Genomic DNA, 17,550 nt, shown 5'->3' with positions numbered 1-17,550 from the left:
TAGTTTTTTTAAAACACAATGCGTTTTGTTTTGGTTTGGTTTAGATTTCTGGGTGGCATGGTGGGTCAAGATATAAAGAGAAAACATTGTTTAAAGGCTTAAGTGGTCAGGGGTTGGCCTAAGTTAAAACTCTTAAACTTAACTTAAAACTTTAGTGAGCTATTTTTGGTCATTGATAAAGTAAATAAAGAAGAGATGGTCTTTGATTTGCAAGGAGAACTGCATGCGTGTTATTTTTAATTATACTTAATGTGAGCAACAGTGAACAGATACCTTTGAGCACCTTTGGAGAGATGGGCTGCCCTGCCTTGACTGCAACCAAACTAGCAATGTAGTTACTAAGGATCGGGTTCAAGGGCCGAACCTGAGAGCCGGCAAAACTTTCTGAGGCAGATGACCTTCCTTGTCGTTAGCTTTTCCAGCATGAAAAGTGAGGATTTACATGTATAAGGGGGGGGGGGAATATGGTTGATTTAGGGCCATACAGTAGCCCTCTGGTTGGTTCTCAACAGGCAAGGCATCGGTCTTGCAGTAATGCAGTCCTCTCAACACCAGTTACCCCAAAGCATCTTTGGCACCGTCATCATCCAGGGTAGGACCAGTTGCATTTCATAGCCCAGAAAACAATGTGTGTCCTAGCAGTGTGCTCTCTGCCACAGGAAAGAAATCACATGAAAATAGCCCAAGTGATACACTGTGAAAATTGGCTCCATGCAGTGTACAGTTAGAGCCCAATCACTTCCCATAACCAACAGGGCACATTATGTCACACAATCCAACCTTCATGGTCTTCAGAGTCCAGTTAGGATGAGTTAAGGGAGGTAAAGGGCTTCCCTACCCCACACAGCTAGAAGAGATGCCAGGAAGAGTCTGGAACCCAAGTTTTCTTGTAGAACACCCTCTGTCACAATTACCATCTCTGAAAGGGAGGACCCGGGAAAGATTAATGAATGGTTCTTCACTCTCTACCACCCATCAGAGTGTTACTGCTATACAGTCTGGTTTTTTTTTCCATTTGATTATCTAAATACCTTACACCATTTCCAATCACACCAATTTTACAGTGATCATATGTTTCTTCTATGTTACTACTTTGCCTACCCACCTATCTATTTCACTAAAAATGGTCACCTCAGCCATGACCTAATAGTCAGATCCAGACTCCCGTAAATAACATTACAAAGGTACGGTTAGTTGAACAGAGTTCCACACCAGTAAAGAAGGAAACACAGCTGTAAGCATACACAGTCTCTCCTCCGCCTTAAGTACCAGAAGCCAGGATTCCATTGCGAAGTGTTAACAGAATCTGTTCCACTACCATTGTCATGGCTGACTCAGAGCTTCAGGGGTGATTCTTTACTTTTTCTCACCCTCAATGTCTGTCCCGTGGTATAGAAAGTGGAAGCTGTGTAGTAGGTGCCGAATTCACAGACGGCTGGACGGAATGACCAGACTCAAAGACCAGAGAAAAGAAGTCAGTGTCACTTCAGGAAGATGGCCCATTCCCATTTCTCCTTTAGCAAGGAGCAGTGGTGTGAGCACGGTTACCCTGCAGATCTTTGGCTTGCCTCAGCCTCTGCTTCCATGTCTCAGCAGTGTGGGAACTCCTCCACCTAGGGAGATGGAACCTCTGTGATTATCCCAACTGCAGAATCAGCAGTCTGCTCATTAAGTGCCTTGCTCTTCAGACACCACTGCCCCTCCCTTCTCACTCGCAGCTTTGTCGGAGACTTATTTTCTGATCTGGATGTGCCAGGGACACCGTGACTTAAGATGAGGTGCCTCATCCCTGCCTGCCATGCTTTCTGCTTGACTCTGTTCATGACTTCTCAGCTCCCCTTCCTTCATTATTCCTTGTTAGGAGAGAAAATGCCACAGTAACCCCTGCTATCTGGTCTCCCCAAATTCCTAGGGAGCCCTACCCTGGCGGGGGCAGAACCCTCTTCTTCAAACCTTAACTGGACTTTTAGACAGTTGTCATTATCTTTGTCTAAAGGTCATAGCTAAATTGAATAAGAGGAAAGCCGTGTTTTCCTGCCGATGCACAAAGGCAGTATTGACTTCCCTAATCCAGTTTGCTGAGGGGTGAGAGAATTAAATTAGATATCTAAGCACAGAAATTGAGAGCCTTTGAAAACAAAGATAAGGAGACAAGACTGTATTTTCCCTCTTCCTGGGAGCTCTGTGCTCAAGATTTTGCAGGTGTGTCATCTGAGCCATGGCTTGCATCGATCAAAACAGTGCCAATGCATATGTAATCAGCGAGGGGACCTGGGTGCATTATAGCCATCATCCCTATATTGAATGGACTGTCAGACTTTTCTGGATGCCCCACCCCCACCCTCCTCTCCCCCACCCCTCCACTCCCTTGTTTGGGAAGCCTCTGCATCTTCTGAGCAGCTACAAAGTTTCTTTGTTTTTAGCTGCTGATGCATACGTTGCCACTGAGGAGAATGCAAACAAGTAGAGTCCTGACGGGTTTATTTTGTCTACCAGGACAAGCTGCGCACCAGTCCAGTTCCTTCACAAAGAGTTTTAAACCCTGAAAACCAGAGGAGGGGGGAATAAAAAGCAAAGGAAAATACTGTATGCCTCTTCTCGTACGGCCGTTTTGAAGAATGGCGAAGTTAGAAGTAAGAGGAGAAAAAAGAATCCAGTCTAAGTCGGACATTACGGAAGGAATCATTTCTGTTATTTTGTTTGAGCAGCTCCCTGCTTTTGAAAATTAGGCTGGGCATTGTTAGCTCCTCAGTTGGCTTTGCAGCTCAGGTTCACCCTCCTGTCAGGAATCTGTCCAGCGGAACTGGAAAAGGTTTTCTGCTTTTTGGCTTTTCAAAGATGGCAAACGGTTAAAGCTGCCGTTCTGTTTTGTTTAAGTTTCCAAGGTTTTGTGGTGGCCTCCATTGGCGGGCCTTCTTACAAAGCAGAGGTTTGGGATTTTGCCACTGACAGATTATTCCATGGGCTGATGGATACCACTGGTCTTCACGTGGCCTGGGCACCCAGACCTCACTGTCTGACAGAATTAATGCACCAGGTTGACTCAAAACACAAAGGCCACAGGCTGGGAGTACATTCCTGAGCCCCTGAAACTCAGTAACATGATCTAGCTCAGGGTTCTTGACTTTTGAGGAAACTTCTGGCTGATAAGGTAACAAAGATGTCTCTCCCTTGGTACAGTTTGCTGCAGAGGCTCATGGGAAGTCATTTTCATGCGTCTTGTTATGCAGACTTCTACAGCTACCACAGAGACTACTGACAGGCTCAGACAGAATGTTGCATGAAAAACAGACCTTACACACAAGAGTGTGTCTGGAGTAAGTGCCCACAAGGTGAGCCTGACACTTCCATCACTGAGGACAACACCCCACGTGGGGGGAGATCGAGACACTTTCTTTAGGACCAGGTTTAAAACGCTGTTATACCAGAACCACATCATGTGTAAGTTGGGGTTGATTTTTTAAAAGTGAAAAAGTTGCTTGAATGAGAAGACCTGGATGGCAGAAACACGTTGTTGCTTGTGATCTATAAATTTCAAAAGAAAAAAAAAAGGTGGGGGGAAAGTGTGCTATTTTGCTTAATATATGCCACAGTCCTATTGAGTTAGATGATTAATAATGTACCCGTTTTATAGATGAGGAAATTAAGATACAGGACGTTAAATTATGTAGCTGAGATGGTTTTAAGATCCTCTCTTCAATAGTGAAGTACAAATGCAAGAACTTTCCTGCTCCCAAACTTGGATAGCATGCCCTCTGCAGAGAGTTCTTTGGTCCTAAGATGATTCATAAACATTACATGTATGAATAATGACACATAAGACTTTAATTTGGCTGTGCACAACACTCACTGAATGGGTTTACTTTTAGGACATGGTTGTACATGGGAACCCTTTCTGCTTTAGAGAACATAGATGATGGTTTGCTTTGTTTTCAAGTATATAGACAACTTTGCGAACATACTATATAATGAGCGGCAGGCGGAGTTGATTACAATTCTGATTGGAGATAGTTTTATAATGACTCTTCTTACACAGACCATTGTTTACCTGGGAGGGGGTGAGTGGTCGGGTTGACTCAGTGATGGGAATTCTGAATTAAATCACAGGTCACCATTGCATGTCAATATGCTCCTCTCATGGGAAAAATATAATTCAAGTGCTTGTGTAAATGTTGTAGTGATTTTTAGGAATAATCCTGTCAAAGGAAATTGGAGAAATCCCTTCTATCTTTTCTGATCACTAGCTTCCTATCACTGATTTCACTTACAGCGTCATAGGAAAGATTCCCTGAAGCCCACCTGTTATGAAGACTTACACCACATGACTCACCCTAACTGTCAGTTCACAGGAGTTACTCCATTTAATTTTTTTCTCAGCTTGTTAAAACTGCATCATTCCCCAGCCTCTTCCGGCACATTGAATCTAGCACCTCGAGAGTAGGTGATGAGGTCGGTACGCACTGCTCACCCCCAACAGCCGCGTGTGTCATCACACACAATCCTGACTCAACAGATGGGCGTCGAATACCAGCATTAATGCCCAGAGTCTCATTCCTGTGAAGTTAATGCTTCACAAGTTTCTTATTCAGAAAACTATCACAAAAAGAAGTTGGGGGAAGAAAATAACCCAGATTACACAGCAGCCTCGTATGGTCTTTGAAAATGCCAGTCACGGGTGTGGCTCAAGAGCGGATCTCCAGAGCAGCTGGCAGCCCCGGGGTGGTCTGGTGGACCCCTTCCAAGTAGTTGCTGCACAAACACAGCCTTTGCTCTCTCTCCATCGAATACAACATGTGCAAACTAGCCAGGCCCTTCTGGAGCGGGCTCTCCCCACCTCACCTCCCCATTATGTAATCACTTCAGTTAGCACAAAACACATAGTTCTGGCCCACTAGGAAAAATTATAGAGATCAGATTCTGTCTCTTAATGTAAAGATAATACTTCCTACTCAAAGGATCATGAAATGTTTCCATTCTAATACTTAAGAACACGTCCATGCCATGATTTACTCTACCATTTATCTATTTTAAGAACTAGGTCATTGCACGTTAATTTTTCATTCGATGAGTCACAGTTGTGTACATGAATTGACCTGAAATATCGGTTTGGTTATTTGTTGTGCATGAAGAATTCTGTACATTCTCTACGAGTGTTAGTCATTTTTCTGTATTTTCTGTAGTTCAGACTTAGCGATAATGTTATAAATTGTTCATCCTTCCAGACCATTCTGCTTAGCTGATTGTGTAGCATTCTTCGATGCTTACCTCTAAGCTGTGAGTATGTCTCTGCATGACCTGTGCAGCGGCACTTTATATTCTCATGTAAGCTTTCCCAAATAGTTCTTTTGTCTTTAAGATTTTAGTCCTATTAAACACACACACACACACACACACACACACACACAGAGGCAGTATTTCTTTTTATTGCTTTTATTGAGCTATATAGTGTTCTCTACTCCCCTCCCTGCCTCTCCTCTCCCCTTCAACCGTCTCTCATGATCCCCATGCTCCAAGTATACTCAGGAGATCTTGTCTTTTTCTACTTCCCATAGATTAGATCCATGTATGCCTTTCTTAGGGTCCTCATTGTTATCTAGGTTCGCTGGGATTGTGAACTGTAGGCTTGTTTTTCTTTGCTTTATGTCTAAAAACTACTTATGAGTGAGTGTAGACTATATTTGTCTTTCTGAGTCTGGTTATCTCATTCAATATGATGTTTTCTAGATCTGTCCATTGCCCACAAATTTCAAGATGTCAGTATTTTTTTCTGGTGTGTACTACTTCATCATGTAATTGTACCACACTTTCTTTCTTTCTTTATCCATTCTTCAGTTGAGGGGCATTTCTCCTCTGTCTCTCTGGTTTTTCAAGACAGAGTTTCTCTCTCTCTCTCTCTCTCTCTCTCTCTCTCTCTCTCTCTGACACAATTTCTAAATATAGTGTTCCAACAATGATTTCTTTAATAATAGCCCCCGTGAGACCCAATAAGCAAATCGTGACTGTCATAACCGCTTCATCTTCTAGATTCCCTTACTGTGAGTATGTGGGAATAGATCAAAGCACGGTAAGTTTTGATCTTGTGCTGTTAGAGACAGGTCTTTTTCCTATTCTAACTATGCAGATAGAGAAGGTGAATTATTTACCCTGAGTCTATTACAAAGGACTCACCTCACACCATAAAGAAAGACAGAAACTTCCCAAAGTTTTAAAGTTGTTATTGGCTACGATTGCAGAAAGCCTTTGTTGATTACAGTCCAAGCAAGCTCTCATCTCCTTTCTTTCACCCTGGGAATTCCCCCAACCCTTCACTTACTTTCAGGACAGTATCCATTCTGCTCGTTGAGTCTCTTTTATTTAGGTGATAGAGAACTCTGATTCTTTGGTACAAAATTTTACCTTCTTTCACTGGACTGGCTCATGGTTTTGTGTGTGTGTGTGGATGCCTTCTCATGTCTCCTTACTGTTTTTCAGTTTGGGAAATTAAGAACTAGAGAACAAATTCTAGCAAAGGCTTTGCAGGCTCAGCCTTAGGCAAATCCCTGTGTGTTGATAGCATGAAACTTAGACTGAATTGTTTTTTTTCTAGAGACCAAGATTTGTGCTTTCATGGTTCATAGACTTGTGTGAGTGTTGCCCTGGCTGAGTGGGAATTCTGCTGGGACACTTAGGGAAGGGAGACCTGCTCTGCTGTGCTCAGTTCTCGGTAGCAATCTTAAGGCCTTCAAGATACTCTGCGGCCATTGGAGAATACACGGCTTTTCTCCCCTTGGACTTCTGAGTATGTGAAATGTTCCTGCCAGTGGTGAGCTTTTATAGCCTGTATACACTTAGGGCCTTCTGGGTGTCAGAGGGTGTCTCCAGCTCAGCCTGTGTTCTGTGCTAGCAGGTCACCAAGGTGCATGTCTCTAGTCTACTTCCATTATGCAGTTTTCAGAGAACCCCATGTCAGAGGGGTGTGCCTCGCCTCCCCTTACCAGCCCCCAACAAGTGGGATCCACAGTAGAGACAATGATCATCCTGCCCTTTGTTGTCAGTTTCTGAATCCCACTCCCTTTATGGGTCACCATATACTTTTCAGGGACATGCTGTCACTGGCAGCTGTCCAGTCTTAAGGAGCTGAACAAGAGCTGGGAGTTCCTATCTTGAAGTCACAGACCTCTGTGCCCTGGGCCAGGCAGCCCATCAAAGGGCCCGGAAACAGGAGAGGAAGTGACTCTCTGCAGGAGCGTGAGTCTCCACCACACAGCTTCCATCAGCTGTACCAAGAGAGATGTGTGCATAGTGAAAGACTGATCAGAGGGAAAGGGATTAATTCTAGGTCAAGGACAGGGAAGCCTGGCAATATGCCATCTTTTCAAGAAGCTTAATTAATATAAAATATAGGGATGTGACACCTATATCCTTCCCTCCTCGCTTTACACATTAATGCTTTTGTCATCCTTTGCACTCCACTAAGGGATGAGACTTAAGTTTGTAGGGATTGGCTATGTATGTAAGTTACAAACTCAAGACAAGTTATAGGAGCAGAGATCAATATGTCGGCATTAGGACTTATTTTATTCTTTCTCTGCCAATTATATTGATAGTGGACTATCTTTGAGTACTGCAGCAATATAGCTGTAGAAGCCACAAAAACTCACAGAAAGATGGCTACCAGTTCACTTCAGAGGGCTTAACCTAGCTTTCAATATGCAAACCCTGTCTATTGTAGTCTTAAACGTATGCTCATAAATTGTTTAAAAGCAAAGGAAGTATCACTTTTCAAGGTTAGATTAATGTTTAAGGTTCATTAAACAAACAACAAAAACAAGCAGATCCACAGCTGCGAAGAGAAATAAGTAACTCTTACTCTCCTGCAACAGCGTTCCAACCCCATCACTTCGATACCCCTTTAAGTAATAGTCTTTGTAAAATTTAAGTCATATTTATTGTAAAATGCAAATCCTTTGGGTTTTAACCAGGGAACCATTAAGGAAAGTCACCGATCTGGTGCATGAGGATTGGGGGGCTCCCTGTGTGAGCAAACCATCTCACTCTGTGCAAGTGAATTTGTTTTGAGGGTTTCTAACTATTTCAAGTCATCAGAAATCGAGCCACCACACAATAAGTGCCCCAAACAGAAAGAAGTCTGGTCCCACTTCTCTAAAAAGTGTATAAAACAGAAAGGTAAAATAAGTATTTTGGTATTATTTCGACGCAAATGCTTAAGAGGTCTTTCATTTGTATCAGTTGTGCATGGGGAGAAATTAATTTGTAATTCTGGTCATAAGGTTGGCTCCGTACTTAACAGCATCTGTGACCTTTTACGTTCGAGAAAGGGGCTGTGTCTTCTCCTCGTGGAACAGCAGCAGGGACGGGTAGAGAATAATTATCGAAAGATTTAGGGCACTCAGGTTTTCATGTGGAGCCTTGGCTCGGCTTGAGCCTTCCTGGGATAGAATAGTTTAGCTTGATGACCTCGGGTGGTAACGTTCTCCGGGTTTTGAATAAAACTGAGACTTCACGCTCGGATCCCAGTTTGGCTAGCCGCTTCTCCCAGGGTTTGTGTCTCAGTATTCAGGGCAGTGCTGGGACCCTTATAGAGGGAGCCTGAGCATTTCCGTGCCCAACTCAGCTCTTTGACGCTCGTCTGCTTGCTTTTCTGTGGCTTGGAATTTTAAACTAGCTTCGAACATACCTCATATGCAGCTCGCGTTGCTCGTGTTGACTGTTTCTCTAAAGGTGGGGTGAGGAAACACGTGTTTTAAACAAAAAGTGAACATAAAGATATTTACTATCAGATTAAAAATGTTTGGGGCTCATTATCTCTATTTTCTTTAATATAAAAAATAATTTAGTCCCTTTGTCTACTGTGCATCTAAATTAATTGACAGAAAAGATGTTTTCCACTGATTTGTGGAGAAGCATTTAGTTATGAAGATATCATAGCTACAAGCACAACTTTAGCTAAGCTATCAAGAAGAGAATTATATTTGTTTGTGTGATTTTAGTGAAGATGTCATGTTTGGTAAAATTTTATCTGTGTGTTTTGTGTATGATCAAAAGAAATTTCCCTAAAATAAATTTAGATACTTTGCTTTAATTTTATGTAACTGATGGTTTGAGATTTTTCTAAAATAAAAGTGATGATGGTATGACTCATTTGAAACTCACTTGAATAGTTTTGAAATGCTTACCTTTTAATGAAAAAAGTGATAGGATCTTAGAAAAATAAAAAAGTAATTAGTTATCTTTTACACTGTCTATTATACTAGTTTCTGTCATTAGGATTTCAAATATGATCTCACTATAAGTTTACCTGAATTTCCAACCTTAGGGTCAGGCTTGATATCTATCTTTGCAGTTTACTCTGAAAGGCTTCCTCTACTGACTTTTGATACATTGTGATTTCTGGTTTTGTCTATCGTAACAAATGACAAATGGCAATTGCTATGATATATAAAAGCTCTTAAGCTAGATTTAAATTTTTTAAATCAACCTTTTTATCACTTCTGTTCTTTTCATTTTTGACCCAATGGAATTTTTTGTCGTATTAATCAGGTCAGTATTGTCTGAGACTTCTAAAGTAGAGATAGCCCTTCTGGCACTCTCTTACAATGAAGATACTTGTTGCCTGAAAGTGGGGAACCCTTCAACACCACAGGTTAGCATTTCTAGAGGGGTCCCACTTCTTGGTGCAGTTTCTCCAGGAAAGAGAAAGGATGCTGTGACTAGGTCCCAATGCCATGACACTTCCGGTTTGGCCATGGTTACGTGCTGTAACTCTTGATTGAGTATTGGCTTCTTGCTGAAACATAGTGAGATTAAAGATAGCTGATTGTAAAGCTGTGGCATCAAAGTAAAGTTAGGGTCCCTCCTTTCCACAGATATAGAGGTTTTTAATATATTTACTTCAAATCATTATTTGTGTCTGTTGGCCTACTCGTCTGAAAATGCTTTATTCCCTTAGAGATGTGCACCTCGATTTCCCTCTTTTCTCCCAAACATATCACTAACTACTCTTGCTTCTAATTCTGTGGAGTTCTTTTGAAAGTTCATTTTGTCTCATTCGAAGGAAAAAAAATGTTATTTTAACCTATCTTACTTAGAAGTTAACTTAATGAAAAAAAATTAAGTTCAAAAATTATGATTTTTAAAAGAAGAACTAATTAAATTTTGCAAAGGTTTAGCAGATCCTGCCTTTGTTAGCAGACCCTGCTGGGGTTCCCAGGTAGATGTCTACCACTGCAGGAAAGCATTTGCTGTGGGGGAAGCTTGAGCCTCGGGAAGCACTGTCTGGTACTGGTTACTTCCAGCACACTCAAGACCTTTGGAATTGAGTGGCAGGAGTCTGCAGTCTGTGCTGCTGTCTGGGCTTTCCAGTACCAGCTTCAAAATATGCCCTTTATGATGGCCAGGATCAAGCTTCAGAGGTGTGTGATGGAGGATGAAGCCATTACCAGAGGCTTCACATAAGTAACGAGGAAGGGAGTTGGGAACCACCGTTCCTTTGGAGAATGGTTCTGAAGAGCTTCAATTACTGATCTAGCACAAAGGAACTACTGGGTGTTTGGGCTGAAGGCTCATGCACCTGCCCCCTCCCGCGTTTCCTTTACCGTCTTTTCATTCATCGCGTCATTTTCCTGACATCCTCACTCTTGGTTTCTAGGCTGAACCTTTCGAGAAAGTCTGGCACCTCTGATCCACTTTCTCTCGCAGATCCTGTAATTTTGGCTGTATTTTTTATGTTTTTCAGATTCAAGTCAATCTGAAAGTCCCAGCCAGCCAAGTGATGCTGACATTAAGGACCAGCCAGAAAATGGTAAGTTTAGCATGGGACTCTGGCTGCTGTATCAGAGTCCCCAGGAGCCAGCAGCTGCCCTAGGCATCCCAGCAGCCTCGGCCCCAAACCCAGTCTTTCTCTGCAAGGCGCCTCAGTAGGATATTTAATTTTCTAGACAATCCAGGAGGGCTGAATTTGCCAAGGCACTTGCTAAGACAGCGTGTAAGGAGTACCATGAACTTCTCAGTACATTTTGGAACAGTTCTCTTCAAAATGAGAAGTGTCCAAAGGTGTTTATTGAAGATCATGGAAGGGCAATTAGTCTTCAGGATCATTTAGATCTTAGCCCTTTGCAAACGGCCTTACAAAAGCGCCATATCTTTGAAAGATTTTTCGCTTTAAATTCTCTAAAATAAAACAGTAAGAGAACATGAAATCCCTCAGTTGTGTAAACAGAGCAATCTTATCACTCACTGTCCTTCCCTTCTCTCTTCCCCTGATGTCAGGACTGCGGCTTGAACCCATAGTCCCTGCACGCTAGGCAGGTCGTCTGGTGCTGAGCTTCATCTCAGAGTCCACATGAAGTTACTGCTGCAGAGACCTTTCTAAGATAGAAATCATATTTTACATATAATAATATTGTGTGAATTGTTCAAACTTTGTGATACACACTGCAAGGATGAGAAACATAGTCATAGATTGGCATATTGAATTGAAAAAACCACTCATTTAATAAAATGGGACCTATACACTAGCAGTCTATCATAGGTCAAAATATAGGTAACTTTTAAATGCCTCAAGTATGAGACTAATGTCTGTAATATTAAAATGATTACTTAATCTCTCATGGTATTCATTTAGTTATCCAGAATAAGTATCACCCTAGTGAAAAATTAAGTAAAGTAATATCCTTAACATACTTACTGCAGTCTTTTCAGTGACATTATATTAAACAAATAAAAATGCTAATAATAGTTCAGGACTTTTCTTCCATTTTTCTTGCCCATTTAATGCTATCATTCTTTGTTTACCATCTCCTGCTTCCTGAATAAGAATTCTTCTCCTCTTCCTTCTTCTCCTCTTCATTTTTTTCCCATTTTGATCTCCAGTTGATTATCTGAAAAGGATAGGCAAACTGAAGTATTTGGTATGCTGTGATGGAGGGTTCACCTTAACATTAGAAATCCTATCACTAATTGTTCAGAACACTTTCTAGTTCGTCCATCCTGGAAACTCTGTTACAATTCTCCACTGTGACCTTAAATGTGAACTGATGATTCTCTAGCCTCATTCTGGTGATTTTTTACTTCATCAAAGGTTCCTCTTCCTGCCCCTGCCAAGACGCAGTTAAAAAACAATAACTAAATAAATAAAATAAAATAAAAAAGGAGAGACCTCTGAAGAGTTTTTTTTAGTGTCAAACAGCTGCATATTGTCTTTTGTTGGCAATCTATGCAGCAATATTTATAGACTTGTTTCTTTATTTTTGGCCTGGCTGGTGAGGCCTTAAATGTCCCATTTTTCATAAAATACATTTGTGCCCATCTTCCTGAAGATGTGTCCAGAGATGACTTTATTTTTATCTTAAAAAACTGATAAGCTGTAGGGTGTGTAGCTCACATATTTAGGTCTGGATACCCCTCCAGCAGGTCTGCGATGCATCTGCCTTCATAAAATGGCCAGCAAGCTGTTCACATGCAAATATAAACCGAGCCGGGAGAGGCCTGGCATACCTCTCTGGAGCTGCCTGCAATACCGATATTGTGCATTTCCCGGCCAAAAATCATCCCACGACTCACCCAGGGTTTTGGCCAAAGGCATGGTGTTACTGGCCAAGTCCACTTTTAACCAGGATGACTTGGTGCTACCTCAAGTATCTGTGAGTGTGAGTTCAAAGAGAGGGAGAGTTTGTATCCAAGAGATAACATAAAAACTGTGCACCTTCCAAGCTCCGGTGTATTTTCGTTAAAGAAGAAGCCCTTGTGTCTTAGACCTCTCTGCTGGAAAAGGTCAGCCCGCTCCTTTCTTCCATCGACCCTTTGTCTGTCTCAGGTGACCTTACTGGAAGAAAAATACCACATTTTCTTTGTTAAAGACACAGAATCACAAAGGGAGTAATGAAGATCTTAGGGCAAGGTATTCACACGCACTAGGTAGCCTGTTCTCAGTACTGCCTTGATTGATTGTTAAGTCCTTCGTCATTGCCCCGGACTACGAGCATGAACATGAGTTTCTGAATGGTATCTGGTTTCATTTTGAAAGAAAAAACTCTCCTAGGTGTATCAGCTAAGCTCTGTGAAGTTTTGGAATCTTTCTGTGTGATGGCGTGACAAAAATCCGTTCTTCGGATGAAGTGAGAACACACTGTTCCTTCGATATAAATACACACACACACACACACACACACACACACACACACACACACTAGGGAAAACAATCTTTTTCTCATCGCTCTTGAGGAAGGTAATGGGAAGCAAATGCTGTTTCCCGAGTAAATCGTAGAGACTGAACGGCCAAATGGTAACTTGCTGCTTCATCTCCAACCATCAGCTAGGCCATGCAACTCTACCTAAAGTGGATGCAGCTGCCTTTGCCCTCTGCAGCCAGGCTGCTGGGTTCTGTAGAATTCTGCTTTCTTTACTCCTCTTCCCTTAAGACTTGACTGTGAGAAAACACAAATCTTTGTACAATTAGAGCAGTAGATGGAAAATTTTTAAGGAATTATCTGGAGCCCAGAAATAAAATACCAACATTTCTGAAACTCAAAATTGATATAATCTAATGGGTAAAACTGCCTCTGGAGCCAGACAGACCTGTGTTCAAATTAAATAGGAGCTGGGTGAGTAAATGAGCTTCTTCTGTAAACTTAATTTTCTTGTAAGCATACTAGAAATACTGAAAGGAACCCACTACATGAATATTGAAATGAGAGCATGGGTAGGGGCAGTACAATGCCTCATTCACAGGAAGAGTCCAAAGGTTCTTCACGTAAGGCTTGCCACGAACACCAGACACTATTCAAGGTTCCCAAGCTGGAGTCCTGGGGCGGAAGGAATGCGGTCAGAAATAACCCAGAACTGCAGGGCCATTCTCTGTAGATGGTCACTAAGACGTTTGGCAGGAAGTTCCTTAAGTCCTAGAGTGTACATCTACTTTGCTGTTTAGCTCTCTTCCTGTTCTCTTTATTTCCCATGAGTTTAAGGGCTAGTGAATAGAAGAGGAGATTCTGAGTTACTGGGATGTGTGTTCAGGGGGTGTGTATTCTAGAAGAAGGTGCCCTAGAAAGAAGGGACTCTGCTTAAATTTCTAGCTAAGTTCTCCACCCTCCAGGCATAAAACAAGTAGAACCTGTAAAATGGTGTTAATTGTGTTGGGAGTATAGCTCAATGGTAGATCACTTGCCTAGCGTAGATGAGGCCCCTTGTTCAATCCCAGAACCATAATTTAAAAAAATTAAGAAAAGAAAGCAAAAGATGCAGACCAAAATTAAAGAAAATAACACCTCCCTCCCTCCCCCCCAAAAAACAAAGCAAACCAATAAAAGCTTGTAAACTGACTAAAGTAGAATTCGTGACAGATTCATTTTAAAACAGTCTTGCACATAACCTAACTCTTCACCTTGAACATACAGGATAAGGGTATTTATTTGCTTAATAAGTAAAATTAGTATGTTGATAAAAGTGTTGCCATTACCCACCTATTTTTTGTATATGTCTTCACTGTTTAGTTATCATAAAGGCTTTAGGGAGGAGAATATTCTCTGGAGAAGTTGAATATCTAATTTGTGTGTGGGAAATGACACATAGACAGAATTACCTAGGTTTAGCCAGTTGTTTCTGGAGCCAAAGCTAGAATGAGTCAGTCAAGCTTAGCTCCCCCAAACCATGTGAGGTTGGCATCGGGTATTTTTGGTTGCTATAGAAAATGCAGTGTAGATGAAGTTTGCAGCTCCGATGCATCAAGTTCATCACCGATGAGGGCAAAGCTTGTGAGATACCGTTTCTGCTTAATCAAGGCCCTCTTCAGTTGGGCTGCAGAGAATCAGAGTCAAGTCAGCATAGGCAATCCTCAGACACAGCATTCCCCACTGAGTCCTACCAATATCAGAGAAAGCACCCAGTAGTAAAAATGGGAGGGGCAAAATTCCACTGCCAGAAAGAGGGGAGCTATGTCTGTCTCGTTCACCTTGCCTTAGTGCTATAAATGGGTTGTTGTTGTTGTTGTTGTTGTTGTTGTTGTTGTTGTTGTTGTTTTGATAGTGAGAATCCATGTAAATATTGGGGTCACTGTCTTTGAATTTAATGGTGCTCGTTCCTGTCCAGCAGCTACACCATGCTGCCACATCAAGCCTCAGATGGGCGTGTACAAGTGGGGAAGCCATTAATCATGACAGCTGTCCCAGATTTTGAGATTATGCATTTCTACCTGCCAACAGCAATATTGACTCTGACTGTTTTTTATTTGTTTGTTTTTTGACTCTAGCTTTTATGGTGATCAATTTTATTTATTCCATCTTGAATTGTTAAACTCAGTATCACTGTTAAACGTTACTGGATGAACAGAGAATCAGCCAATCTTCGCCATGGTTGCTATTATTTTGTTAGTTATCATTCTCACTCATTTGTGTGTATATTTTGAACATTTTAATTTTTTCCAAACAAGTTGCAAGGATACTGACTTCCTTCCTAGCTTAAGAATTTTATGCAGGATGCACTTTGTAAGTTGGGGATGAGATAAGAAAACTATAAACTTTTTCTCTTTCGGAGGAACATTTTTTAAAATCTGGTAAATGTTCTTTTAAAAAGTCAACTTAATATTTTCTTTTCTCTGCTTCATCCACAAATAAAATACTGTGCTGTGATATTAAACCACAGTGTTAATAACATTGAAAAGGCAGAAAAGCCAATTATTTCAAGCTGCATAAATTGTGACCGCTGGGTGGACTTCTTACATTAGAGTCTGGTTTTGATGAATGTGCCGTTTTTAGGTCATTTCAAGAACTGTGAAGGCCACACACCCCTACAACTTGCATTTCATTGGCGAAGCAGGAGCAGTCTGGCACCATTGACTTGTAAAGACAGCCTATCGATATTTCATAATTTGCATGACTCTTTGACAATTACCTAGCAACAATTACTCTCTGCAGTGTTCTTCAGAGAACTCTTCAGGGACAGACACAGTAGAGTGACCACCAAAATAGCGGCGATAACGGTAATGATCAATATTCTAAAATCTGTAAAGGCCCCCAACTCGGGGAGACATTACAGCCTAAATGCCTGCTGGTTTTCAGCTCTCTGTGATTCGGTTCGCTTTTCAGCCAGGCAATGGAACCAGTCCCTCTTCTTTAAGAGACCAGGAAACTAAACCATGGCTTTGCTCTGGAGTCAGAGTTTGAAACTTGGTGAATTCTGACTTCTTAGGTAACTTCAGCATGTGTGCCCCATCATCGTCTCCTTAGAAGTTTCTCTAGACTTCTGGGTCTCGTCTTGAGAAAGACGAGTGAGGCAAGAGAATGGCCGAGCTTGCACAGCTTCCAGCGTGTTAAGTGGAGGAAGGAGTAACTGTAAGGAAGTGGCTGCACCCTCACACACTGAGAGCAGTTCCTTGTCCACACACAGGTTGGTAGCCCATAGGGAGTGTTTTAGATCTCATTCCCTGAATTTCAGTTTCTGAAGTAGACGAGCGGGTGATCTGTTTTAGATATTTCCCCTCCCCCATCGCTAACTTCTTACATAATTATTGTGATTATTTAATTACAGAGGGAAGAAGAGAAAATGGGTTTTCCTTTCGTTTCTCCAATTCATTTGTTCCCGGGTCCCATGAGAGGCCCAGGAGTGCCCTTTTAGTGTAGCATTCAAACTAGGAAAGTTTATCATTTGTACTCGCAGATCTGGGTTCTAGCATTTGAATTAAAGTGGGGAAGTCATCGTCAAGTCAGTGCTGTAGAAGGTTCGCCTGCTGCTTGGCCGCAGCTCTCTCTACTATTGATGTTCTCCCTGTGAGCTGAGCCTGGAGCTAGCGCCACAGGACCCTTTGATGGAGATGCCATTAAAAGGACCATTGCTGATGGCCACTTTTCCCATACCTACCCATCCATCAAAGATCAGCATGGTGAAGTACCAGGGGGCCTAGTTGGAGTCAGGAATTGTGTATGAGCCCTTCCTGACACGAAGAGATCCTTTCTCGTTTGCCGTTTGAATGAGAATTTGTTGTTTTGAAGCATGCAATGTTGTTTTTTTTTTTTTTTGCAAGGAATAATCCGTTTATGGGTAATATTAGTAAATGGAATGTGATATAAATAATGTATTTGGTGATTTAGGGGTCACTAATCCAGATTGATTAGTTGTCTGTCGGAAAGATTCAGAGAGCCACAGGGTTTGGGCACTTTTCTCCCTCCATCTTTCTCATTCTTTTCTCCTCCTTGGGTTTTTATCAGGTCCTGGAAACTCTGTTTCCCTGGCGTGAATTTATTGTTCAGGAGATCTACTGGGATGACCCCAGCAAGGTGGGAGGAGGGATAGCATTTCCTGCAGAGCCCTCTGCTCCATCGTCATTGTTAATTTCTATACTTGGTTGACTTGAACCCTCAGGCAGCCAAGAAGTCTCCTATGCCTCACCCACAGGCATCATACGGCAAACATCCAAGAAGAGAAGAAAAAAGAACACTGTGGCAAGTCCGAGCCAGAGAGTACTAGCCCTCCACCAGCCTGTCCACATGGGAGGCAGTGTTTGCTTAGATTTCTGTAGGTATTTGACAACCAGAGAGCGAGCAAGTACTTGTGTGCTCA

The 17,550-nt window shown here is 41.9% G+C and overlaps 1 protein-coding gene across 5 annotated transcripts in view; it reads left to right on the top strand.

The window, feature by feature from the left end:
• Nfia (nuclear factor I A) overlaps positions 1-17,550 on the top strand; it is a 347,196-nt gene that overhangs the window by 179,892 nt on the left and 149,754 nt on the right. For 4 of the 5 annotated variants that reach the window (XM_087904820.1, XM_087904824.1, XM_087904822.1 and 1 more), the window contains one exon: positions 10,736-10,801. The exons of the other annotated variant lie outside the window; for it this stretch is intronic. In XM_087904820.1, the coding sequence (XP_087760946.1) occupies positions 10,736-10,801 (66 nt within the window). The remainder of the gene's footprint in view (positions 1-10,735; positions 10,802-17,550) is intronic. 5 annotated transcript variants of the gene reach the window in all.

This window comes from Myodes glareolus, chromosome 3, assembly GCF_982192425.1.
Source record: "Myodes glareolus chromosome 3, mMyoGla1.1, whole genome shotgun sequence".
NCBI lineage: Eukaryota > Metazoa > Chordata > Mammalia > Rodentia > Cricetidae > Myodes > Myodes glareolus.
Note: the sequence above shows the minus strand (reverse complement) of the source record. Positions and strands in the feature narration are given on the sequence as shown.